This window comes from Psittacula echo, assembly GCF_963264785.1.
Source record: "Psittacula echo genome assembly, chromosome: 2".
Classification (NCBI taxonomy): domain Eukaryota; kingdom Metazoa; phylum Chordata; class Aves; order Psittaciformes; family Psittacidae; genus Psittacula; species Psittacula echo.
In genome coordinates this window covers 57,042,339-57,070,215 of record NC_137737.1, presented here as the reverse complement: position 1 = coordinate 57,070,215, position 27,877 = coordinate 57,042,339, and the positions used below count along the sequence as shown (strand labels likewise).

At 37.5% G+C, this 27,877-nt stretch overlaps 1 protein-coding gene across 1 annotated transcript; it reads left to right on the top strand.

Moving 5' to 3' along the window:
- Positions 1-346: 346 nt before the first annotated feature.
- LOC308217963 (vasoactive intestinal polypeptide receptor 1-like) lies at positions 347-27,108 on the top strand (the record flags this gene model as incomplete). Its single annotated transcript, XM_080611460.1, has 13 exons — positions 347-382; positions 8,897-8,996; positions 12,825-12,932; positions 13,680-13,789; positions 16,521-16,618; positions 17,550-17,682; positions 18,109-18,262; positions 20,176-20,236; positions 21,677-21,746; positions 22,508-22,599; positions 23,611-23,740; positions 24,433-24,474; positions 26,920-27,108. The coding sequence occupies exons 1-13, from the start codon at positions 350-352 to the stop codon at positions 27,106-27,108; spliced, it is 1,320 nt and encodes a 439-aa protein (XP_080467586.1). The 5' UTR covers positions 347-349.
- Between the last annotated feature and the right edge of the window lie 769 nt (positions 27,109-27,877).

The window sequence follows — 27,877 nt, the reverse complement described above, 5'->3', positions numbered from 1 at the left end:
GGGCAGTGAACCCAGCATATCTTCTTGCAGAGTGTGCTTCCAAACACACCCTCAAAGACCCTCAAATTGCTCTAATTCCCAGCAGGTGGGCGGCCAGAGGAGTTGTTCGTAGCGATGGGTCCAAAATCCCAAGGGGAAATGCTTGGGAATCTCCTTCCCTCTGCTGCAAGCTTGGTACCGTGGGGGGCGAAAGTGCCGGGCTCCCCCGGGAGGGACCGGGGTGTCCGGTAAGGGAGGTGCAAAGCTCTCTGAGGCGGGTCTTGGGCAGGTGGAGGCGGGCCGAGCTTCTGCTTTGGCAGCTTTACGGCAAGCAGAGAGAGCGGGGAGGACCTGGAGGCTGCTGCGGAGGATGCGAAGTTTGTGCTGGCTGCTGCTCCCGCTGGTGAGTGCCCGGCGGAATTTCGGGGAGGGGGTGGGTGGGTGGGTGGACCGCGCAGCTGGCTCTTGAAACTATTGCCCACAGCTGGATGGTACTGCAGCTGCTCTGCAGGATCCGGGCAAGGGTGTCTGCAGAGGCAAGGTAACTTTTCTTGTAACGAGGAGCAGGTAGAAAGAAAGAAGAGTAAGGAGAGAATTATAAACAGGGGGATGGGGGTGTAGGAGGAGAGGAAAGAAAAAAATAATCCTGAGTTAGAGGCTTGACCCAGCTCTTTATTTTTATTATTTTTCAGCCTTGAGTTGCTATTAATAAATGTCTTTCCATTTCCATTCATTAGAATTGCAGTTTCCAAAGGACAGAAAAGCATCCTTAAATCAGAATAGCTGTAGCATGCCTTTAGAGGGACAGAAGGGGACAGCTTTCTGTCCCAGTTATCCTGAGAAAGGCAACTTTGCTAAAGAAGGAAGATAACTAGAAAGGAATGGTTCCTCCTTATGTGTTTGAGACATTTACCTCTTTGAGAGGCCACTGATGTATTTACTGCTGGAGGCATCTGCTTATAATATCACCAAGCAGCAGAATGAACCATCATGTCTGCTATGCACTGGAGGCAGCAGGTGAGATTGTAACATTAAACATCAGGGAAGATGTATGAGGACAGAGACACAATTCAAGCACATATATCCCTCCCTAAGCCCCATGTTCTACCGCTGGCACTGCCTGGGCTAGATAGCAAAAGCTAGTGTAATTACAAGTACAGTTATATATCCTTTTTCCCCCCAGTCTTCAGCCTCAGGAAAGTGTTTGTTTGGAAATCTTTCTATGGTTGTGATTCCCAGGGGCTTATTAATTCTAACTTTAACCATTTCACAGTTAAATGCTTAGTGTAGGCTGGGATTCAGAATCCTGTGGTAGTCAAAAGGGAAATAGTCACCTTACTGGGAGGCATTTCATCTTGTCCTGAGAAAGACAGGATGGTTCTGTTTTCTTCCCCTGATAGTAGAGAGAGCCTAGATGGTTACAGACTGGCCTTCACCCTTCAGTTTTAACAGGTGAAATATAGGATGTACATTTTCACACCTGCACCTCATATCTTCTGGGACTCATTCTTTCCTCTGTATTTACACAGCTTTATGTACAAGTGATAGGATATAGGTCTTTGCTATATAAACCTTGCCACATACAGTTATTCTCATGTGTAATACCCTTTTTTCAGGGAAAACTGATCAACCTAAAGTGTTATACTGCTACAGGTAGAGCATCTTTAGCATCTGGACTAGGCTTTTAACATATAATAGAATCACAACTTGTTCTTGCAGCTGTCAGCGGTGGAGTTAACCTGAAGTAATTTATCATGCACATCTGTGGGCTGCCATGCATCATTTTAATGTTTTATGATATTGCAGCAGACTGTGCCCATAGTAAAAGAAATTCTACATATGGCATGCTCTACATAGCTTTTGGTCTCAAACTATTGCTCATGTATGAAATCCAACTACATGTCAATAAGAGTCAGTGCTCTAAATATCAATGGTTTTCATGTCTCTAGGTCTTGTGGGAGGCGTTGCACCCTAAGTGAGACAGTCAGAGAAGGCCAGACACCCATAGGGTGTATTGAGTAAACAGTTCTTTCATATTTCAAAGGATGTCAGAGCAAAAAATAATTCTAGTGTGGATTCTGCAAATAATTCATTATTCAGATACGAAAACAAACCAGAAGGGTAATGCTGAAAACTTGCTCTGTGAAACTGGATACTTTTACTTCCCATCAGCTCCACAGGGAGCTGTATGTTGCTGGATAATACTTTGTGCCTTGCAGAATAGAGTCCTTGACATTAAAAATTACCGTTTGCTTGTAAGTGACAAGGAACAGAGAGCGGTGAGTGCTGAAATGCATAAAAATGACTTTTTTTCCTGTCTTAAAGAGTTCAGAATCTCAGGAAACTGAGGATGTGGAACAGAAAAGCTGCACTCAGTCTTTCCTGCTGAGCTAAACTACTGCTGCTTCGAACATATAACAGCTTTTCACATTTCTGTGGAAGGAGTGCAGTCTGATCTAGTGATTGGAAGTGAGAACAGAAACATAGATGAGTTATTGTTGAGCTATACACTTGCTTTAATAAAGCATTTATTGTGGTAATAGGCATATGGATCCAAATCCATGGCAAGACATTTAACTCCCAATAAAACAGAACTGGGTGCCTAAATTTCTGATATAGCTAGTATGGGCTGATTTGTGTTGGAGGGACATAGATGCTTCTTCTAGGGATCTAGTCCTTACAGACCTTAAGTTCCCCTACATAGGGAACTGGAGGTGTAGAAGAATTGGTCTCTTTAGGTGTTTCATTAGCCTGGAGAGAATTAATGGGGGAGACATGCTCCTGTACATTGAGTCACTGTCCTCAAATAGGTGTCTGAGGGAGGTAGGAGGGATACTTCTCTGAAACTGTTTGTCTGCCTTCACTGATCATTAAGGAAAGCTTGATGGGGGAGTTTAGATTAATCATCTAAAATTATCTATCTAGAATCAGGAATCTTGTCTAAAGCTGCTCCTTTATCCTCCTTCAATACTATTGGGAAGAGGTAAAAACCCTCCAAGAACAATGGCTAGGGCTTAAGCTGAGTGAACTTGCTGATGGTCTTTGACATCTAGGTTTCAGTTCTTTGGGATTAGGTGACATGAACCCCACTTTTCAGCAAACATGCCGTATATGCAGAAATGGAGAAATTTCTCTTTAATTTGAAGGAATAGTTGCAATAGCAGAAAACAAGGATCCTCAGTTATTAGTGTTCTGTTATTTTTTGTTATTGATGGTTTAATGATCTACCAAATTTAGCATACAGCTAATAAACTAATTTTAATTTTTCTCAAGATCACACTAATTATGTAGGATTTATAAACAATATAAATTAGAATGGCAATATTGTCACATACAGACTACCTATGAGTAAGCACATACAGAGATATACATAGATATGTATACACAGCAAGTACTGTTCTGTACAAGGCTATGCAGTTAAATACAGTCAGATGAATGCAATCCAGTACACACAGGAGCATCCAAGCATTACTCCAATGTCTCAAAAAAAATCTTGAAAAGATATTCCTCTAAATGACTGTAAGGCAATCAGTGTCTCAGCTTCTCTTGTTCCATAGGTAATCGAGTTAGAAAGAGAAAACAAACACTGAAAATGTCCTCTAGGTAGTCATTTTCAGCCAAAAAGACTCCCAAAATAATCTATTTAATTGGCTGAAGAGAAAGATTGGAAATAAGTTTTTACCTTTGGGGTTGAAAGCTTCAGGGATCAAGACTATGTCAGAGCTTGAAGTTGAAGGCAGGACTTTCTATAATAGCTAAATACGTTGCTGATGACTGGAGTCACATCACTGCTATGGTGAACTCATGCTATACAATCAGAATCAAGAGTTGAAAACGTGGCTCAGATATAGTAGAAACAAACTGGATGTTCATTTATTTTTTCAAACGCAATTGAGTGGTGGACTTTGCTGCATAAGAAATCTTTGGTTATTTTTTATAGTTTCTTGTATTTTTTCCGACAGAACATAATGCTACACATATTACATTACAAATATCCCAGAATTACTCATAGGGCACAGTAGGTAGGAAGATCCTTACAGGGACAATTGTGATCGTAGCTCTACTGAAATGGACAAGAACTAATGGAGCTTGAGGCTAGTCTCAGCTCCCTTTAAAGCTCATGTGAAAATTTGCCCTAACTTCAGTGACCTGAACTTCCCAGTCTCCAAGCTTTTTAATTAGCACTTGCCATTTTGAGAAATTCTGAATGAAATTTTGATACAATATATTCAACAGACTGAGAAATTTATGGAAAAGGCTGAGGTTTTCTTTGTCTTCATTTTCCATGAACCTCCTTGCATCTTATAAGACTTTTCTGTTCATCAAAGTTCCAGTTGAAAAAACTGTATGCATTTCTGAGCATACCCTGTTTCTCTGCACTGGCCCCCTTTTAGGACTGAGTGAATACTTCATTCCACAGTTAAAAATGGGCATGGAATGAAGGAGTTTCTTACCTTGCCTTTCTGTATCCGAAAACACAGGCTGAGTTTTAATCCTTCAAGCTGGGAATCAATGTGTGATGTGAATGGCAGATAGTTCTGGTTTTGTATAAAGGAAATATTCAAGCATCAGAGTCACATCAGAAAAAAATGAACAGGGGAAGCACAGACAGGGAGAACAGGGAATACAGAGATGATTTCAGAGCACGTCTGAGATGAGATCTGAGACATGAATGAAAGCTGCAGAGACAGAAGCAAAAAGAACAGTGATGAATATTCTTAGTAAATTATTTATAGACTTGACACAAAACCTATTTATGAGGTTTTAGGATTTCATGACATTGGAAATGAAACTGAAAAGACCCTTCAAGTTCTTGAAACCTTCCCGTCTTGCCAATTATTTAAGACACTTGTTTGATTTTTTTATTAATTTTTAAAAAGATTAAGTGTTACCAATTTACTTCTGGCTCTTTGATTCCATTGAATTGCCTTTTCAAAAATGAGTAATACATTCAGTGTCCAGCTTTGAAACACTTCCCTTGTTTTCTGAGAGCACAGAAAATGTTCCTACTTTTCCCCAAGTGTGTTTCTTAATGAGTGTAAATCTGTATTTTGTATGACATCTAAATTACAGTTTTTCTACACTGCGGTAGCCTATGGGCACCATCTTTGGGTGGGCTCTCAGGAAAGATTGCTTTTAATTAATTTGCACTAAGTATGGCCTGAGGATGTTTCTAGAAGAAGTCTCTTCCCAGTGCTTGCTAAATCTGATGTTGTCCAACATGAGCAAATGAAAGCCCGGAGTGCAATTACCTTGGTTTTTCTGTTCAGATTTGAGCAAATAAGTAAGCTATCATGTGTAAAGGAAATACAAAACAGTGTTATACTTACTATCAGTGAATATACCTCTTAAGGTTTCAATGCAATAGCCTCGCAGATGTTAAGAAAAGGAAGTCTAAATGTAAGTGCAAGCCCAAAATCTGACTTTGTAAATTGTTTCAGATTTTTATCATATCAGTGCCTGTCATAGGTAACTTTTCAATGTTCACTATGTGATTACCTTTTTCTGGGCAATATTGTTTCCATGGCTAGGACTTAGAGTTAAAACACCTCTGTGAATTTTGGCTGGTCACTAATGTTCAAAGCAGCAGAAAGGTCTTTGTGTTATGAGGCAGAGCAATGTAAAGTTCCATTTGTTGAATGCTGTCTGCAACACTGCATGAAACCTCAGTTTTCTATATAAGCCTTGGGAAGAAGGCACGCCACTGTGATTTTTAGTAAGTTTCATGCCAGGTTGCTGCCTATATACTAGGAAATGTTGGTCTGAGAAGAATTTCAAATCAGCCTCTTACACTTATTACTGTGGTATGGAAAACTGCCAGATTGGACATCCCTGCTTCAGAAATCTTTGGTTTGTTTTTTTACTAAATTATCCTTTTCTAAGAGAGTAATTGCACAGAAGCTCAACAGGAGCTTCTCTTTTCCTACAAGAGCTCAGTCATCACAGCAGATGCCTCCTAAATTGCAGTACTATGTTTTGCAACAAACACAGGGACCCTGTTCTCTAGAAAACCCCATCACCTAACCATTGTAGGCAGATTAGAGCAACAGCATGCACTTTCTCTCAAGGTATTGTTAGATTAATAACAAAAAACAAGTAAGCCATAGCCAGCAAATCACAAGTAATGTTCTGCCCAGAAGGCTTTTCTTTAACCGTAAAATGGTTTAATGTCTTCCTCTTTCTTAAAGCCTAAGGAAAACCAACAAATTGAAGTATCATCGCTGTTCTCAATTTCTTGTATATGTCTTTTCTTTTCCCTTTCTTTTTTTTTTTTTTTTTTTTTTTTGTAACAGTGGTATTACACTGATGTTAACAACATCAGCCTCATTTTAGCTTCTTATGTGATAGTCTGTAGTTTACATCTGCAATTACATTTGATGTTGATGTTCAAACACTGAAGTGTCAGTAATATTTAGCCTATGCACTAGCCTATAATAAAAATTCCAGAAAGTAGAGAAATTACTTCTTTCCTGTCCAGCTGCATCCATCTTTATGAAATGAAATAGTGAGATATGTACGCAACAATCATTTTGTTGCTACTACTAAAATAATTTGTTTGTTATGTAGACTGACTTTAAAGTGAAATATATGTTAAAAGATAAAGCAATGAGCAGGGATCCTATGAATACCTGAAAAATTTAATTTCAGAATTATGTTATTATAGTTGAAAAGCAAGAAGTATTATTTAAGAGTGACTTATGCTAATTTATAAAATGTATTTGAAATTACCTACTGGAGGAATACAATGCATGCAAAAGGCCATGTCTCAATTTTCTTTTCAAACAGTGTCCTTAATCCTTTTTCTGTTCTAATATTAAGAGGTACAAACCATGTCTAGGGCCTCATAGTTAAAAGCAGTCTGTCTATGCTACTTTGAAATACGAATGTAGGCAGTATTTTTAAAGGTTTAAAAAGATAGTTGTGTTCTATTTTTTTTTTTTTCCCCTCAGCAGATATCATTGCTAAGATGTAAAAGTCTATATGACTTCAAGTAAAGTTTCTGTGAAGGCTAAAAGAAGTCCTGGAAACTAGAAACATTCTGAAGGCTGATAAATCAAATTCCTGAGACTGACAAGGCATTATAGCAGTGATATTTTCTTCTGTACTGTGTTTTCAAAGTTATTAGAGGTTTAGAATGGCCTACAGTTTTCCTCAGAAATGTCTCAGAAAGCCTTCAATCCATCATTCCTGTATAAATCACTACCCTCTGAGTCCCTCTTTCTGCCTTGAATAGCATAGCTTGCAAAAGAGCTCTATTCCATATAACACTTCCTATGTGCTGAAGATCCCAGTATCCCAAAGGAGGCTTTGGTGCAGTATTCAGTTGTCTGATTACAGCCCAGTTGCTTTCCAGACTCTATTGACTCTTTTGACTTTGTGTCTAATTCAGTTACTTAACATTGGTATGTAGAAATATTTGAGACATCAAATAAAGCATTTGAGACTTCTACATGGGGCTGGCAAAATTAATACAGAGTGTAGAGAAGAGAACTGAGATACCCTGCAGAATCCCAAACAGCACTAAGCATTCCTTTTCCATGGACTGCAAAAGAAGCTCAGATAACAAGATCACATGTAGACACTGACATTGTAGATTCCTTCTTAGAATTGAATTGCCTTTTCAGAGACAGTAATTTTGGGATGCATTAAGAACATCTTCACAATCACAAATGTGATGAAGGACTAAAGAGGACATGAAACTTTCTGGAGTGGGAGATGAAGGTCAAGCAAAAAACGTGACAGCACCTAAATGACACTAGTCATTGTAGTAGTACAGACGCAAGTATCTGTAGTTAGGAAGATGAATCTAGCCCACATCCAACAACTGATGCCTAGAAATCCATTTATGCATTTAAGTGTAATATCTTAATCTGTGAGATAAATATAATTACTTAAAGTCCCAAAACAATTCATTAATTTTTCTTATTTCTTCACCTGGTAAAATTGAAACATTGCCTCTGTCTAAGGAGTGTGTGGCATCCTCATATAATATGCCGGTAAAATTTTGCAATCACTCAGATTAAACTATGACCAAGATTACCACTTTTCTATTTTATCTATTCTTGAACTTCTGGATTTCTTATTTAAGTCTCAATGGACATAAAACTTCTTCCCTATTTATTGCTTCTATTTTTATAATTATGCCAACTGCATTCAGAAGGGAAGAGCTTACACCCTGCTCTCTCAGTAGTGTCATTTGTATGCCAATAAAATCTCAAGTTTTCAAAGAAGACCAGGAGCCCATTCTGTTAGTATTAGCCTCAAAGCAGAGTAGGCACACCTTCCTGAAGTGTAATTAAGACTTTATTGTTATGGCTAATTCCTTCAATAAAGAAAACTTGATTCTTGGGAACTCCCAAGAATCAAAATAGGAATATTTTCCCAATAGGTAGTTCTGAACTCCCAAAATAATTATCTAAAAATCCCCAAACAAACAAGCACTCATGTATCTTTAAAGAAATATATTTGTTTTAATTTGGTTTGTGGGGAATAAATATCTATGTGGTCAGACTGCATGTATGTTTGGGGGACTTAGTGTGACTGTGTGACTATTCCCATTCACCAAATCCATTTAAGTTTTGTGAAAAACATTGGTATAAAAGGGAGGTGGTAGAAATATCCAGACTGGAAAAGAGGTGTTACTGAGCCTGACTATTACAATACACTGAGGAATCCATATGCCTATGAATATGCAGATGTGTATACAAATTGATGAATGTATGAGATCACAGCCTCCTTCTACTGTTTATGTGTCCTATTTGCAGATACATCTTTGCCTGTAGTTTTCACATTTTTAAACCTCAAAGTATCAGCCATAAGGTATAAAAACTGGAAAGAAACCTCATTCCAGTGATCCATTCCTTCTCATTCCAGTAATCACAGAACTTCGGGGATTTTTTGTCTTTTTCTCATTGAGGTTGTGGGAATCCATCCAGAATGCAAGATATTCCAGCAAGTGGTCAAAGAGGAGGCTCTCTGCTTAGAAAAGAATGACTCTCTTTCACCTGATCTTAAAGGTAACAGTCCTGATTGCTAAGCTCGGATATGAATATCCCTTGTATATCATTTCAGGGGCACGATAACTAGATGTTCTCCTGAGGCAAGATTTGGTTCCTTTTTTATTTGGTTTCTTAACAGTATTAGGTGCTTCTTCTATAGGATGGGACTTTACCTCATCTCATTTTAGACATCTTTAAAAGCTCAATGTCTAAGTCAAAACATGTTTCATTGCCTTTGGTTTAGATGTTTATTTTAGAATGGGATTAATTATTCTCTGGAGCAAATTTTGTTTACTAACTATGGAATGAGATAAAGATAATTATTTCAGACCCTGACAAGTTTTAATGCTTAATCAGGGCAGGTAAACCCTACCTGGAATATCTTGCAATCCTAAATTATTTGGTGTGGTTTTTATTTATATCCAAAACTCCAAAGAAGCTGGCACAGAAGACAGTGAAAAGCATGCTGAAATTATATTGTGATGGGAATCATTCCAATGTGGTGAAAATCCTTTATTTTTTTGCAAAAATGTGGAAGAAATAAATAGCCTCAACTTCTTAAAAATATCCTTTTCATATATGTTTATATAGTTTTGTTTCTTTGGTTTTGTTTCTTTGTTTGTTTGAAAAGATTCATTGTGGTGGAGTTTGGAAATATCTTACATACTCAGATACAAATTTTGAAAATCAAACTGAACATTTCAGAGAGCCTGTAAAATATTTTTTAAATGCTGTGTAGGATATTCTCTTTGCTGGGGTTTTGGCATTGTGGAGACATGTTTTGAATTTCTTCAAAGTGAAATTTCAAAATGTTCAAGCTGTTTCAAAAGTTCAGCTGTAGTTTTTCTGTCCATCTTTGCTTGGAAAAATATGAATCCACATAAGTGATATTTTTCAATTACATGAATTATCAGGAGTTATGAGACAAAGATGCCTTATGCATTCAATATGAACAGAAAGAAGTATTGCCAACACCTGGCAATAGTCTGCCTTTAGGAGCCTATCAAAATTTAGAGACCAACGCTCCAGGATATTCCCCTTTTTTTTTTTTCCTGCAGCCTTTCCAATCACTTTAATGTCTGATAACCTTCTTCCACTTGCTTAATCTTTTTAACAGTATTTTCGCCTGCCCATTTAATCAAGTCAGAACACTTCCTGGACATGCTTTGCACTTGGAATACCCAGCAACCCACCCAAAAATGTTCTTGCAAAAATCATGTGATTTTGATAATTATTTATTGCATGTATTACTGTATGACGACCCAAGTATTTTTTGGTTTACCAGAAAAATAAGTACATGACTTTGGAACCCTCTTTGTAGCAAAAACTACTCAAAGAAATAAAGTTACCTTAAAGTTCTGTTAAACTATTTAGAAATCTTCAGACTTGTCAACTTTGATCTTCTCAAAGCCCTCCTTTCTACCTTTTACTCTCTAGAGATGGAAAGGCTTCAGTGAAAATCTGTTCAGTTGTTTACAGCTTTTCTAATATATTTTAAAACGAAACATGGGTGGTGAGGCACTGGAATGGGTTGCCCAGGGAGGTTGTGAATGCTCCATCCTTGGCGGTGTTCAAGGCCAGGTTGGATGAGGCCTTGGGTGGCATGGTTTAGTGTGGGGTGTCCCTGCCCATGGCAGGGGGGTTGGAACTAGATGATCTCAAGGTCCTTTCCAACCCTAACTATTCTATGACTCTATGATTCTATTAAAGTCAGAAAAACACATTAATCCGCAATATTTTATCTGGGGTATTTTAAAGTTAGGCTAAGATTGATAAAAGTCTCTAGCTTGCATTTCAGTTTTCAGGAGCTGATTGAGACAAACTGAAGAATCACAATTGTGAAGTTACTTCTCAGTAGTCATAGAGAATCTGTGCTGGAATTAGTTTATGTTGCAGAACTTTTAATCTAAAGTAGTTCCATATTATTCTTGCTACACAGAGCAATGTCTAATGCATTTTATCAGTAGACCCCAGGGTGTAATTCTTCTCAACTCAAAGTAGATGTGTAAAATGGACCCACAGAATCAAGCTAAAAAAATATTTATTTTTCTCCGTTGTCTAAAAACAAACAAACAAACAAAAAAGCCCACACACAAAAAAAGAAGAGCCCCAGGTTACTGAAAATGACTGAAATATCTATGATGTCAACATTACTTAATACAAATCTTACTGCAGTTGTCTTTATGGAGTCTCAGGTGACTTGGACAATCACTAGTCTCTTGAAAAACTTGGTGTGTAAAAGAAGTCACTGAAAATGAAGCCAGACCTAGGACTTAAAACGTGCACGTTCCACTCCTACATCAGGTCACCTAATTCTTGGTTTAAGCACACATTACCATTTACAATAAATTTTTAGACCCAACTCATCAAATGTAGAACAGTCTCTCTAAGAGCTACCTTTTAAGTCAGTAAGTCTAAGTGCATGGGCCAGTGCATGGGCCACTGCATGTCTGACTGGGATTCATATTACCTGACTTTATTAATTTGAAAATGAGCAGCTTAGTTAAGGCTATAATCATCAGAAAGACCTAGGTATTTCCAGTGGGTGATTCATCCTGCCGTCAGAAAGGAGCCTCCAATATATGGGATGAATCATGCACTGGAAGTCCCTGTCTCTTTGAACTGATTATAGAGGGAACATAGCTAAGATTAGCTAACATATTTTAGACAATTAAAATTAGAGATAATGAATCAGGGTTTCTTCTTTCTCATCTGGCAAATTTGGTATACCAGGAATTTCATCCTCCCAAAGGCAACGTGAGGATAAAGCTGTGGGAGATTTTCAGGACTATCTTTTCAGAAGCCAGAGAGTAACTTTGCTCAGCTACAGGCAAGTAATATTGCTTCCACATTTCAGTTCTTGACAATTTTAGATTTGCCTTGTCATCAGTCACAGAGGAAACAGAAAAGAATCTGTGAAAGAAAATTTCCTCCCCCAAACAAAACCCATGCACTGCTTTACATCCACCTTACGATTACCTAGAGATTAGTTTTGGTTACAGTGCAGTGATTTTTTTTTTATAGGTTCAGGCACCTTTACATGCTGATAATTTTTCTGTGCTGCACCCACACCTACTTGCCAAAAAACACTGCATGATCACAGCTTGAGTCTCAATGTGATGCATTCATGACAAAGCTGTGATTAACTATAATTTCTAAAAACCCATTTTATCAGACTCGTAGCTAGTAGCATGCCCTCTGTGATCAGCTAGCAATCTCTGATTTAGGGAACCCTATGAAGGCCAACCAGCCAGACCTACTCCAGGTGATGGTTATTTTATATGATGCTGAGAGATGTTCTTCTTGTTTGGGATGAATCTAACCCCTGTTGAAATCCATTATAAAAATGCCATTGATTGCCTAAGACCAGGACTCCAGCTCCTTTAATTCAGGTGAAACTGGTAGACTTCAAGCATGGAATCAAGAGACTAAGGCTGAAGTTTTAAGTCTGATGTTTTTCACTTAGACTCTGAAACCAGTAATGAGAAATCTCAAGTGCTAAGAATTATTCATTATTTTGATTTGGTGACTTTTGGCAATGGGAAAACCTCCAGTTGATTTGACTTTCAGATCGTGTCTGCTTGAATTTCGGGTGCATTCTCTCATGAGATAAGGTGAGGGAAGGTCCAGCTGGAGTGCTAAGCACATGTGTGAGCAACAATGCATTCAAGGAGAAGAGGAAAACAATACAATCGTTCATTTGCAGAGCTGCATGTCCTGTTTTGGCTTTTTTTGCATGGGAATTAGTGGGAAAGTCTCAGATAATGTAATTATGGAAGATCAGACATGTGATATTCTCTGTATGTGTATTTATTTAGAGGCACTTTTTTTTTATTTTTTCCCCAGGATGTGCCAGAGATTGGGATGGTCTAACCTGCTGGCCCACAGCTGCTTTTGGGGAAGTGGTTAAAGTTCCCTGTCCAAGATTTTTTGAAGAAATCACTAATATCCACGGCAAGACTTTTTTCCTTTTTATCTCTACATATTTTTAAAATAAATTGTAATAGTTAAGGATTTAGTAACTTGCTTATTTTCCTGATTCACAATGTTATCTTTCATCAGTTGACATACAATAATTATCCAGATGTGAATCTTGGCTTATGGTCAATATTTGGCATGTTTTTGATTTATGTTATTCTGCTCTAAATTGTCTAGGCTAAACTAGACAGCTAAAGGTGGTGTCAAAATTATGGGTAATTGCAGTACATTGCTAAGGTTATAAAGAAATATATCATAGAATTACTGATTTATGAAGTCATAGAATAATTGTTGTTAGAAAGGACCTTTTGAGGTCATCTAGTCCAGTCCTCCAGTTAGAACAGTTTAAAGAATTGTATGGAACTTCAAAGCTAGATAATGCGGCTCAGGGCTTTGTCCACAAGTACAAATTATGTTGTAAACGCAGGATAGAATGCATAATTTTATTTTGTCTGTGTAAGGATTGAATTTGCAGAATTAATTTCCTATATGAAATGTACAAGCTCCACTGCATCTTGAAATGAATGGGAATCTCTCTCTCAACTTTTTAAACAATAGATATATAGAATATTATAAATCTATAGCTAATCTGGCTGAACATGACTAGCCTAACTTCAGAATCAAAGTAGGAATAAAAATCTGTTGTTTCTCATAAGAAATTAAAAACCATACACACACTCCCCCCCCACATAATTCATTCTCTGATATATTTTACCATTAAAGGTTTCCTTCAGAGAAACTGTACACAAGAGGCATATTGGTCAGAACCATTCCCACCATACACCATTGCCTGTGGATTTGATGAAGGTTCCAGTAAAGGGCCTGAGGATCAGGTGAGTTTTTTATTTCTTACTTGGGAACATCTCCAGAGCACCCTCTTCTGAGCATGCTGAGAAGCTGGATGCTCCTACACATCTAGGTACTGTTAGAATCCAGTAATTACCTATCTTCAGTGCTAAGATCAATCCTTCTAGGTATATTTACAGACTGTTTAGTAAATTAGGCTTAATATAAAGCAAGGGAGTAACAGGTAGCACTTTCTTCTCTGTCCAGTTGTCTCCTCTTGCTGTTAAAGAATAGACTCATGTTTAGTTCGCTTGTCCTTAACAAGGACTAAGGTTCTCTGACAGAGATGATTTAAATCCTCATTATGCACCCATCTCTCATGCAAGTCCTACCAATCTGTCTAGGGAGAATTTTTCAGGGAAAGTTCTTTTGGATCCCTCCTGTTGATTTTTTTCTAGATGTTCCTCAGGTCAGAGAAAAAGGTTCCATAAATTTATAGCATGATGGTAAATGCATATCTTTAGGAGAGAACTCCTGGATGCCATTGAATATTTCCACACTATATCATATCCATATATCATATATCCACAATATATCATAAGAAATAGGAAGTGAACCTCTATTTTTCCTATCTGATGATCATAACTGATACTTAATTTGGCTCCAGCAGTATTTCTTTTCACCCATATCTTCATATAAAATTTCTGTGGTCCTCATCATCGTATTTGGTCCCAGGATAGGAATACTTCACTCTTCCATGGCGATGGTGGTGCTTCAGTGGTGAGCTTTGCCTTATGGCTGAAGGTTGTTGATTGACAAAGATGTGCCTTTGAGTTCTGGTACATCATTGCCTCCTCCTCCTACTGTGGTATTTTGATTGAAACAATGGACTCTCTCCAATCTACAAAATAAAAGACTGACTCATACAGCTTATTGTGAGTGTGCAGTCATGATTCAACAGGGGAAAAAAGTCATTTATCAGTAGGCAATGCAAGACACAGAAAGGTGAAAAGGGTTGTCATCACTAACACTCTGGCTGTTATCTGGAGTAAACCATTTGGTTCTCCAGGCATGCAAACTCAAGCACAGAAGTAACAGTTCATGTATTCAAATATTTAGGAACTGTAGACACAGTTAGCTTCAGCCATTTGACTCCATAAACTTAGAAACTCAATCACAGCTGTAACAGGTAATATAGATAGATATCTGTAACTCAATTCACCACCCATAAACTAAGTATATTTGTACTTCCTTACACTGTGGGGACACTAGAAAGATAAATGCATAAAAATATTCTGGAAATATTTTGAAAACCACTTAAAGAGTTCAGAAGGCATGTAAGACTCATAAGGAGGCACGCATTCTGGAGCAGAGTTCTCAAGCCCCTCAGGGCCAGCTGCCATTGCATGCCTTTCACCCACAGAGCTAAACTCTTACTCTCCAGGGTGGCTTTCTCCAAGCAGTCCCTGGACTGTGCTAAGCCAGGCATAGTTCAAAGCAGGCCGAGGCTGAAATTAGCAAAGAACTGTATTTATATTTTAACATTTCAGAAGATTTCAAGGCAGAGCTCATGTGTGCTGTGACTGTGTTCATTTCATTACTCCAGTCAAATCCGCAAGGTCTACAAAAGGAACATAAAACCAGTAAGTTTCACTTGTAAACACAAGGAAATAAGCACAAAGAATCCCACTTATATTCTAAGAGTATTTTGTGTTTGCAGTGAGGACTTATGGTATCTTCTGTGTACAGTGTTGTTTTTCTAGCTGCCTTACAAAACTAGATAAAATGCATCAAAATACTTAATTTTTCAGTTGAAGAATCTATTTTCTAATTTTCACCTGCATTTTGAAAATACTTTATGAAAGATTAGGTCTATTTCAGAAACGCAGGATGATTCCTAGTTTGTCAGGGTTGTATGATTTATTTATGGATCTACTTAAAATTGCTAATTGGTTGTCTAAAACCAGAATTGTTGCCTTTTGGATAAACAAGAGTTTGGATCAACTAAAGAACAAAGTGTCCATTGCATTTTCAAGGAGGAAATTTGCCTGAATTCAGAAAATTAATTTCTTGGGATTTTAAATAATTAGGTGATCATGTCGTGAATCAGAATAAAATTTTCACAGATAAAGCAATGTAGGCATTTTTCTTAGGACGTAGGATGTTTAAATACAAACCAAATGAAAAAATAAACTATAAAGAATTCACAGTGTTACAGTATAAAGCAACTGGGTGAACTGTTCTTCCAAAGAATTAAAGACTGTGAAGCTATTTTCTTGGCTTAAACTTTCTTACCTACACAATACGATATGACTGTTTCACAATGTTTCAGTTTTGTCTCCTGCAAAATGCAAGTTTTACTTCTCTTTTAGCTATAGCTGTTTATGAAAACCAATACTTATCGAATCTGGCCCTGTTCTAAAGTGATAGATTCAGTCACTTTATCAGTGCCCTAGAGTCTTCATATACCTATAGAAGAAAATGTACTTACTTAATAAAGTTAACATTTTCCTGTTGAACATGCTCAAAGGGGTCACTACTGCAGATGAACCTGTGGGCTGTGAAGCCTGTCTCATGTATAAGGTTCAGTAGTATTCAAGAGATAAAAAAGATATGTTAGCGATGGAAGGAAAAACCTGAAGCCAATCTCCAGCACACAAAGCTGTGCATAAATAGTGAAACTGATTAGTAAGGGAAAATGTATCTTAGTGAAATAAGCATACCCGCATGCATGCTGCATAACCACCAGCATTGGTCTGTGTTCTCTTTTTCTTGTAGAAATCATATTATTCTGCATTTTGGCATGTCTACACTGCAGGCTATGCAGCATCAGTGACTTCACTCATTACAGCTCTAATTGTCTTTGGTGCCTTCAGGTAAAAAACAATGGTCTCTTTTCCAGGATGCCTTAAAACAGCCCCATTGTACTTCTCAAAGTACTTTTTTTTTTATGGGATTTTTTAATTGCCATTTTCAAGTCCTTCTCAGACATAAACACTGTTGATAGCAATGGGTCCTTCTCTATTCATGTTGTACAATTTCGCTGCAGATGTTAAAACTGCCTGGGCAGTCTGTCCTAATCTTTTTAATGACTGCATACAGTGAAAATGCTCCAATCTGTTATCACTATTAACATAACAATTCCTCCAGTGTGTAGCAGGACATACTCTGCAGAAACTGTCTTCTACCCCTGAACCAGAAGTTATTCTAGTCTGTCCATTCCTTCTGTGAAAGAGCATTACTTCCATAACTGGGAGCTATAGAAAGACTTTTTAAAAATTTAAATGTCATGTTTGATGACGCTGGATGTTAGGAAATGGATCCTGGTTTTGGTTGGTTCCAATGTACTTGGACAAAAGCCTTAAGCTTGCTCTGCAGGAGGGAGTGCAGAGCACATAATCGGCTTCCTAACTGGAATGGATTGGGAGTCTTAAAGTTCATATCACTTATTGAGGGCCCTAGGACCAAGAGGCTGATATGTTCAAACCTTGAAGGAGATTCCAACAGGTAAAACTGTGGGGAGGGAAGTCTGGAGAAAAAGAACCATAGAATCATGTAAGCTGGAAAAAGCCTTTGAGATCATTGAGTCCAGCCGTTAACCTAACACTGTGAAGTTCACTACTAAGCCATGTCCCTAAGTGCCAACAAATAACTCATCTGCTCCCTTATTTCTAGCTCCCTCTCAAATAGTGACAGGCCATTTATTTGCTTTGGTAGATGTCTGCAGTCACATGTGTTCCTGAGTTTTGATGAGACCATAAGAAATTTCTCTTGAAGAACAATTTTTATTTTCTCTTTCCATGTCAGAAAATTCCATTGTACACGGAATTACATTCATATGCACCTGTTTGTCTCCTTTATCCTGAGAGCAATTGCTGTTTTTACCAAAGATGCCATCTTGTTTGCAGATGAAACTATGGACCACTGCCTAATGTCAACGGTACTAACTTATAGTCTTATTTATCCTTGATATAACATTTAATTCTTTACCTGAAGAGACATGGAGATTTATTAATCCCATTTCTCTTTAGTTTGCTAGAACTGAAATCTTAAACCAAACAATATTAAACAAACCTAAAGTGCTATGGCTACACTCAGCTTTGATATACAAGGCATAGGCCTGTCCTCTCTAATGAAGCTGTAAAAATTTCTATTAGTAAAAAATTTTATTTATAAGAGAGAGCCAATATTTCCCTTTCAAAAAACTAAAGTAAAGCCAAACAAAATTATGGAATTTGAAACTTATTGAAATATTGTAATAATTTCTTCATTCTTATGTGGCAACAGTGAATTTTGCCTGCACTTGTAGAGAAACTAGAGACAATGGAAAGTAGACCTAATAGTTTTTCTTCTTCTGCACTTCCAGGTTGCTTGTAAGGCTGCTATGGCATTCTTCCAGTTCAGTGTTTTAGCCAATTTCTTCTGGCTTCTTATAGAAGGGATTTACCTGCAAACACTGCTTTTGTTAACCTTTGTTTCGGACAAGCAGTATGTATGGTGGTTCATATTTACTGGCTGGGGTTAGTACTCCTTTCCTCTGTGTGTTACGTAATATTTCCATTTACTTTCAGAACTAGAGAAAATACTTTTTCTGAGATTCAAGCTGTCTGTAAAATGTGCCACCTTTCCAGTGGAAGTTCCTCATTCATGCAGTACTACTACAAAAAACCATACCATTATACTGTCTTTCTTCATATCGTTATTTATACTGTTCAAAATATTGAAGGAGAGGATAGGCTGGATTACTAGAAGCACTATGATATGCCTACGCAAAACACTGCAGCACTCATCTTTATGACTGAAAGCAATTTCGTGCAACTATAGTAATTTAAAACTTAACCATCTAATTTAAACTATCTCTCCAGGTTTCTCCTGCAGTCAGTAGAGGGAGGTATGCATGCTGTGGTGGTGATTAATCCAGTCCTCAAGAATGTAAGTGATGTGGCTAGATAACACCTTGGAAAGATGTTGCCTTCCTCCACTGACTGAAGAAGTGTGGGTGACTTTAAGTTGCCATTTGCTTTTAGTGTGCAGAATTAGATAGATTCTTCTTAAATTATATGACTTCATGCCTAGACATCAACAGTGGGGTTTTTTTGTTTGGTTTTGCTTTTTTTTTTTTTCTTTTTCCAAAAAAGAGACCTTCTGGCTTTTAGGAATCTTCTGGGTTTATGCAACAATTAAAGTTATCTCTGATTGTCAGAATATGTGCACGTAATACACTGTAGAATTTTTTATTGTGAATCTTAGATATCCTTATATCTCACCTTGGCTATTCTAAAATAGAGGCACCCAAATTGAGCAGTCACATTGACATATTTTTGACTTGGAGTGAAATCTAGATTCTCCTGAAGCAAATAGTAATTTATCCTTCATCTTCATATTCTAAGACTTTTAAAATATAATTAAATTTTTTGGAGCTGTTCCAAATATGATTGCCTGAAACTAGATGCTTAAACCTCGATTAATCCCATCTAACTTGAGATAACAAAGGAAACATCTCAATTAATAATGAAGTAATCTTCGTCTCCTTCTATAATCAATGCAAAATGAGAGACATCTCAGGGGCAACTCGCGTTAGGTGATACGGATGTAGATAGTTCTCTTCATTAATTACAAAGACAATTTGAACTGAATATAGTCCCATTTTAAAGGCCTTAAATAAAGGTCTAAAATTAGGAAGGTCTACTTCTGGGCCTTTCCTACAGATCTCAAATGATTCTTAAAAAGGTACTACTGATATTTCTATAGATTTATCAGTGAAAATGTCACCTGCCTCAGATTACAGTCCTTTTTGTAGCAGCTTTGAAAGTCACTTAGTCTTTGGAAATGTAATTCCACAGAAGAAAAGCAAAAGCAATTGTTAGTTTATAGGCCTGCTTGAAAAAAGGAAAAAAGAGAAATAACTATTTAGTCATAAATATAGAAGGATAAGCAGTACTAAAGTGAGGCTAGAAAGCACTGGTTCTTGGATTTAGATAAACTTTCACGGAATGCTCACCAGTTTATGGGTCTAGAGTGATTAGTAGAGGCTGCTTGGGACAAAAATGTGAACTATTCCAGCTAGTGCAAAGAGTTGTGTGCTGGCCACAATTCACAAGATAAAAGAGCTCTAACTAAATGAGTGGTTTCTCAAGCTTCACAAGTGCTTGTAATTCATATCCAAACCTTCCAGCAATTCTTAGCTGCTAATTTTGAAAACGCCATTTTGCAACATCCGCTATTCTTCTTTGTCTTGTTTTCATTCTCCTGTCTTTTCTTTTCTTTCCTTGAACTGCAAGTTAAGTTCTTTCATAAAGTTATTTAAAATTGTCTGACCCATTGTTTGACCTTTAATGTTCATCCAATCTGCTGCACTGTGAACAGTCTTGGGATAAAGTTTCTATGGGACACAGTATTCAGAAAATTATGTGTTCAATGTTGATTTGTTCAGGGGCTCCCACTGCTGTGATGTTTGCTTGGGTCCTCACACGAATAAACCAACAAAATACTGGGTAAGTAAGAGCTTCACTAAGGAAGCCAAGGCCATCCTATTTTTTATGGGTTCGGGTTTTTTTTTGTTTGGTTGGTGGTTTTTTTTCGTTTGTTTTTTTTTTTTTCTTTTTTTTTTTTTTTGGGGGGGGGATGGGGAAGGAATATATAGAAAAAAACAAAAAAAAAAGAAAAAAAAAGTGTTCCAAAGTTGTGTGTTTAACCTTTACACTTCATAAGCAAGTGACAGAAAATCTTGAAGTCTTCTGATTTTGATGTGCATATGTGGAGTAATAAAACCTGGAAATATCATAGTAAGTATTGAATTTCATGTAGTTTCCTAATATGCAGTCCTTGAAATATATGCTTCTATATAAAATCAGCCACAAATTAGTAATACTGATCTCTTCAAATAATTACCTTCCAAACAAACATATTATGTCCTGATGAGTTTGGTTTTGGTTCTTTTTTTCCATTCTCTTTCAATATGAAAGCCAGGTATAAAGCAGGAAATTGTTTACTAAAAGCTGCCCTGAAGTGTGAAGACAGGCTGAGAAAGTTGGGGCTGTTCAGCCTGGAGAAGAGAAGGCTGCGTGGAGACCTCATAGCAGCCTTTCAGTATCTGAAGGGGACCTATAAGGATGCTGGAGAGGGACTTTTTATTAGGGACTGTAGTGACAGGACGAGGGGTAACGGGTTCAAACTTAAACAGGGGAAGTTTAGATTGGATATAAGGAGAAAGTTCTTTACTGTAAGGTTGGGTGAGGCACTGGAATTGGTTGCCCAGGGAAGTCGTGAATGCTCCATCCTTGGCAGTGTTCAAGGCCAGGTTGGATGAGGCCTTGGGTGGCGTGGTTTATGTGAGCTGTCCCTGCCCATGGCGGGGTGGTTGGAACTAGATGATCTTAAGGTCCCTTCCAACCCTAACTGTTCTATGATTCTATGATACAACCTAACATGTATGGCATATGACTGGACGGAGTTAAACTGAACTGTTATTGAGGTTAAATACACGAACCTCGAAACAGGCTGTTTTGATCAAAAGCCCATTCTTCTTCCTTCCTTCAGGATATCTTTTCTAGGGCTTTAGGTTTTTCTTGCCTATTTCCTCATGAACACAAAGTCATTACATTCATGAATGCACGGTAGTTTAGTCTCTGATCTGTACTCTGTAAAACAGTCACTTCTTTAACAGAAAAGCAGGAAAGAAGCCTGAAAATACAAATGTTCATTTCTTGACTTTGCTTTGGTTCTTTAACCCTTGCTTCTTACTGAATAAACTTCCTTTAGATTGGGCTGCACAGAAACATTGAGAGAGCTTTCAGGGTACTGGTAGCGGCCTTTAAATGGTGATTTAGAACTTAGTGTCCGTCACTTCCCTATTCTGTGACAGAAATACTTTCATGTGTCATGGAAAGCTCACATGGGACAGATAACATGACTGGTTTTGTTTACTGTTTCAGATGTTGGGATGACGATGAAAATGGAGTAGTGCTATGGATCATCAAAGGTCCCATTCTGCTAACAGTATTAGTATGTTTTCTCTTCATTTTGTCTTGAGCATCTTTTGAAATGTGAAAGCTAAGTTAGTGCCTCCTGTCAGCAAGCTGGGAAAAAGCAATAGCACATGCTATGGTGCTGAATTTCAAAAAAGCTGGAAATTATTGTGTAGCTAAATCCTATATTTTCTAGAGTCATGCTATGACATAATGAAACCATCTTGACGTTCTTGCCTGTGTGTCTGTAAGTCATTACTGAAGAAAGACAATCCATACTGGCAAGATTCTTAGCTAATATGAAGCTGGTTTAGAACAGGAAATACATATAAATAATTTTATGTAGTTTATTTTTAAAATAAATTCTTAGGTTGCAAACTTAAGACAAAAGATTTCCTTTATGCGTAAATTTATTCTATGCAAATTTAGGGAGGAAACAGTATGTCAGTCAGATCTGTATCTGGTATAATCCCTGTCATAAACAATGAAGGGAACAGAGGGCACTTATTAGACCACGTAAAATCTGCTAGGTGCTGACAAGTACAAAGAGTTAATATCACATATAAACCCATACTGAGATATGTAGGTCTATATTAATTCAATATAACTTTCAGCATATCTTTATATATATTTTGCTGAAAAAAAATTGTTTCTAATGCAATTGGTTTCATCTGACAGCAGATTTTCACTGGTTTATAGCAGTGCAATTCCTGTGGCTAGGGTTTTTTAGTTAATTTGTATCAACTGAAGACATGCTCTGATTTGTAGTAAGTTTACAGATATTGTCTTGTTTTTCAGATTAACTTTATTATATTTATTAATGTGATCAGAATTCTAGTCCACAAATTGAAATCTCAAGAGGGAGGAGGGAGCCATTCAAGCCACTTTGTGTAAGTCTTTCTGAGTCTCTTGATATTGGCCTATTCTATGAAATACTAAGAAATGTTTTATAGTCAGGAACACAAAATGTTCTACTCCTTACTAACAGAAAAAGAAACCCCCAGAAGAAATAACAATGTAAACGTTCTTTTTCATCCAAAATATCACCTCTGTCTTTTTCTTCAAGGGGAGAAGGGTGGGTTGGATATGCTGGGAACAAAGAGAAAAGTAAAACGTAAAGTGCTATAACTCCAAAAGGAGTTGTTGCTTGAAAGTGCAAATATTGAATGTCAGGTAATCCATCTTGCTTCCAGTCCTTTCCACACAAATCACCACATAGAGAAAGATGCCGATAATTTCCGTTGAATTTTTAGAAGCAACGTGAAGATGATGTGCTGGTAGCTGAACCTAGCCCTTCCTATTTACAATCCCCTTCATAATTAGTGGAAATCTCATCAGTGCAGTCAGAGGACTCTAGTGAGCTATTTAACTCATCTTAAGATAGGTATTTATAGATGGTAGTTATGTCACAAGACCTAGCACAAACCTGTACCCTTCTGGAGTGAGCTGAAGGCCAAGCAGAACGCCCAAGGACATCACCAGGGGCTGCCACATCACTGTTTAAGCAGCTGAATCAACTCCTATGGACAGTGATGTTTACATCTCCATTGGCAGTTTTGGAAATTGAGACACTTCTATTGGGGGATGCCTACATGTGATTGAGGTTAGTCTCAGGGTAGTTGATCAGAGTACTCAGTTTGGTCCGTCCTGTTTTTGCATATATAGCAGGGAGAAGAATCCTTAAAGGTCAACCCAGAAAACTTGCATGCTGATTTGTTCATCTTTTTTCACCAGGTGTTGACAGTGGGGGTGGCAGAAAGTAATCTTTCTGTAACTTTGTTGGATGTAGTTTCTTCCATTATGGAACTGTGCTCTGTATTAAAATTTGGTCCAACATATCACTGCCATCACTAATTCCATATTTCTAACAGTGCATTGTTCTTTAATTCTTGGTTTGACAGGAGACTTGCTAAATCCACGTTACTCTTAATCCCCCTCTTTGGAGTGCACTACATTGTATTTGCATTTTTCCCAGAAAGCACTGGTCTGGAAGCTCGCCTTTATGTTGAGCTGGGCTTGGGTTCTTTTCAGGTAAGCTGAATAAAATGGTTATCAGTCCTACAAGCTATGATCTGAAAACCACACTCTTGGGAGCTTTACATTTATGTTAGTTATTAGAACAGGTGTTAATGGGTTTAAATTCAAAGCACACATTCTATCTTACACCTTTGCCACCTCTGTTTTTTTGTTTCCTTACCTTTTCATTTGAAATCTCACACTACTTTTAAGTTCTGACTTAGAGTTCATTTTAATGATCCTCCCCCCAAATACAATATCTACCTTTATTAAATAACAATGACAGAGTGCTATGAAGACCACTCTATGGATTAAGGTGAACCGATTGAAACTAATTCCACATACAATAAAGGTGATAATAAGAGGAATAAAAAAGTAAGGATAATATACAAAAACCTTCTTTGCCCTTATCCTTTAGCAGTAGTGAATTCATCTTTGTAATATTTCTTTGTTTCTTTTATTTTGTTGTACCACTATTCAGAACATTATCTAAGAAAATATCATAGTGTTGCCAGCCATTGAAAATTTTAATTCTCTTATGAAAACCCAATAAATATTCCCACATCACCTAAACTTCAGTGGAAAAATGGAAAATATGAAATTTTTCTTTCTGATTCAGATTTTGAGTGAAACCTGATGTTTTTCTCTGATTCTACATTTTTAAATGCTGATGTTTGGCTTTTTTCTCCCTCTCCTTCCTGTCCTAGGGTTTTGTTGTCGCTCTTCTATATTGCTTCTCAAATGCAGAGGTGAGTAGCAAGTACATAAGATTACCAAAACCTTTTAAGCTTGTGGGCCTCTCCTGTTTTTTCTGGAACAGATCTGTGCTTTGATCTACTTCTGAAAGCATAACATACCAATATCTGTTTTTCCTTTGGTGCTTTGTTTGACTTTATTTGTATTCATCCAGTTCCGCTGAACACAAAATAAATTTTGAAACAATGAGCCTTTACAAATGGTTGATGAGTTCCCTGACATGGGACTTTTTTCTGCTTTAAATCTGATAGCTATCATGATGATGTCTTAATGGAAATCTTGTAACACTGCTTACTTTTTTTAGGTTTATTTTCTCCTAGAAAGTTTCTTTATTTTTCTCTTTCTCTTTCCCTTCTTCTTTTCCAGGGCAATGCATGCATTTTCATGTTTCATGTTTCATTTCATGTTCAGTAGTTTTTTCCAAACGCTTCCTTTATATTTTTTATAATATTAGAATTTGGATAAATTTCCTGTAGTATATTTTAGACAGCATATACTTTTAAAGCCTAGCTAAATTTGTCTGCACTTTTTCCAAAAGAATAGAATGAATCCAAAGCCATGGGAAAATGTGAAAACAGATCTCATTCTCAGAAAAGTGTGTAGGTTAGATGAGAAGAATGACACACTAACTGTGCCTCAGTCTCCCTAGCAGCTTAGACTGGATACTTCTTATAAGGCTAGCTAAATGTAGGTGAAATTAACCCTACCCAATGATAAATAATGTCTAAAATGTGTCACAGAGAGCGATCTCTGGCCCCAAGATTAAGTGGTATGGGTTGGCTTACATTCATGCTGCTTAGGAATAACCGCTTCTGGAGCAGATTGTCCACTCATTACAGCTTGGCAGTGCATCTGTTATGGTTTCCTACAATCATAAAAAATAATTATTTTCTCTATGTGTGTGTGTTCTTCCTCAGTTTTAAGTGTCTGCGACAATGTGAGAAACTGTGCTGCTGCCAAACAAGGTGGTTTCTATATGGGATGAAACTGAGGGTTGGTATTGTACACAGGAGTGGTGAAGGGTCTTGAGCTTGCTGTGATAATACTGGAGTAGTGGGATGGTGGAGGAAGCCCCTCTTAATTTTTAGGGTCTTCAAACCTCCAGAGAGCATGTTCTGCCCATACCTGAAGTTGCACATCAGGACTGGCATGTCTGTGTGGTTAGCAGAGAAAATAAAGGCAGAACAAGGTGCACCTCAGTGATGAATATTTCCAGTGACTTTCAGGGAGCCCTGATGTCCAAGATATACTTCTGCACATCCCACCTTCTTTTCTATATGTCATTATAGAGATCATACTTAGTAGAGGATAGATAACAGAATTACTAGATGGATTCCTAAATTCAGAGTACTTAAATCACATTTGTCCATCCATACATCCCCTGTAAGAATTAATATTTTGACTTAACAGTTTATTTTTTCATTAAATTTGGAATGGGTTTGTGCTAATGGTGCTACAACTATAACACTGTCGTAGATTTTCAGCACTAATGTTAGCCACAGAAGATGGCAGCTGGGTGGTCAGGAGCATTTGACGTATCTTCTCAGTTTGGGGTGGCATTTGTAAGTCAGTTTGCAGACATTCAAGAAAGCCACTGCCCTTGCAGGAGCAGATAGAGATGAAGCTGAACATCAACAGAGGTAACATCAACCAATTAATCCACAGGATTAATCCACAGGAACAGACTACTTATGTGAACAGTGGCAAGAACCAGGTGTTTCTTGCACCTACTTGCACTCCTGCTACAGTTTTGTGTGTGAGCTGCTTTATGTAGGGCAACAGAAGCTACTTTCCCCCTGCCTCTCACTCCTGCCACAGAGGTGTTAATAGCAGGCCATGGACTTCCAGGGTTGTTTAATGTAGTTGTTCATTGTGTGTCAGATGGCAAAAAAAATCAGTTTTGCCCATGCTTTTGGGGATTCTCAAGACTTCTCTCAAATGTAATGAATTCAAGTCAATTCAGTATATTTCAGAGCCAGTAAGGGATGTTTAAGAGGGATTTCAATCTGTGTAAACTGAAAGCCTCGAGAAGAACTCTTATTGTATATAGGGTTCTATATAGAAGAAGAAGAAGAAGGACCCTTATTGTATATACCAGGTCACAGCAAGGAGGCACAAACTGTTGGTATGACGAAAAATAAAAATTATACAAAAAGGTAGAAATATTTATGAAGAAGTTTACAGCAGTAAACAAGGAAACCTCAGTCAAAAACTGTCCTGTCATCTTCTGAACTTTGGAAAGTAAGTCTGTTTATTTAGAAAAGTTAATAGTGACATAGTTTAAGTTCTAAAAATGTGTGAAGATTTAATCCTCACTGATTTGGGTGCCTTTGTACATCTGGGCAAAGTAGTCAGGCAGACGTTTTGGTATATTTTACATTCACTGTCCACTAAGTCTTAATTTTCCAATTCTTTGGTTTTAATTTTCTTTTCTATAGGTTCAAAATGAACTGAAGAAACAATTATGCAAATGGCAGTATCAAGAATACCTGAACTTCACACACAAACACAAGACTTTTTCCAGAGAAAATAGTCCAGTCAACTATGTCACTCAGCTATCACTGCTCGAAAAAAACAGTCCAAAAAGGAAAGCATCTGTGTACCAGAATGGTGTAACTTCTGTTTGAGCTTTTCTAGGAGAATGAGTTGCAGTGACACTGTAATACCTGAATGATTGCCAGCTTGAATCCTTCATGGCTTTCCATAGTGTTAAGAGCCTTCTGTGAACTTCTTGCCCTGAAAGTGAGCTGTTATTCTCACCTGGTATAGACTGGTATCACAACCCTGGTTCTCTCTCTCCTTAAGCATATAAAATCGACTGGTTTTGTTGGGAAAAGCTAGACCTTAAGCTGAAGCGAGTCAACAGGTTAGCACCCAGTAAAAAGGAACTACATTAACTCCTCCCAGGCCCAGTATGTTTGCCATGTCTTTCTTTGTTACTGTTTCCTGAAATTTCCAGTTTTTAGAGCGCTATTCTTAATCTTGATTTGAAACAGTTATATGGTGATAAAGGTTTGTCATAATGATTAGTGATGTTTTCTTAGTTGTTTTGAGACACCTTAGACAGCTTAATGGGAATTGCACATAGAAATATGCTAAGCACCTAACCATGGAGCAGCAACCTCTTTTAAAAGGAATCTCAAGGTGTCTCAAGAGTAACACAAAAAAAGAGTAAGTTACATTACCTGCTTGTGTTTTTTTAATTCCATGCCTGTTGGGCAGGGAGACTAAATTAGGCCAGAGGACCCCAAGCCCTTTCTTCTCCATGGGAAAACATTAGGTAGATTATATACATATGAAGGAAGAAATTATAGCACAGTCAATGAAGTATGTCAGCTAGGCTACCTTGAGCTCAGATTAATTTACAGACCTAGTCTTACTGATCAGATGCTGGTC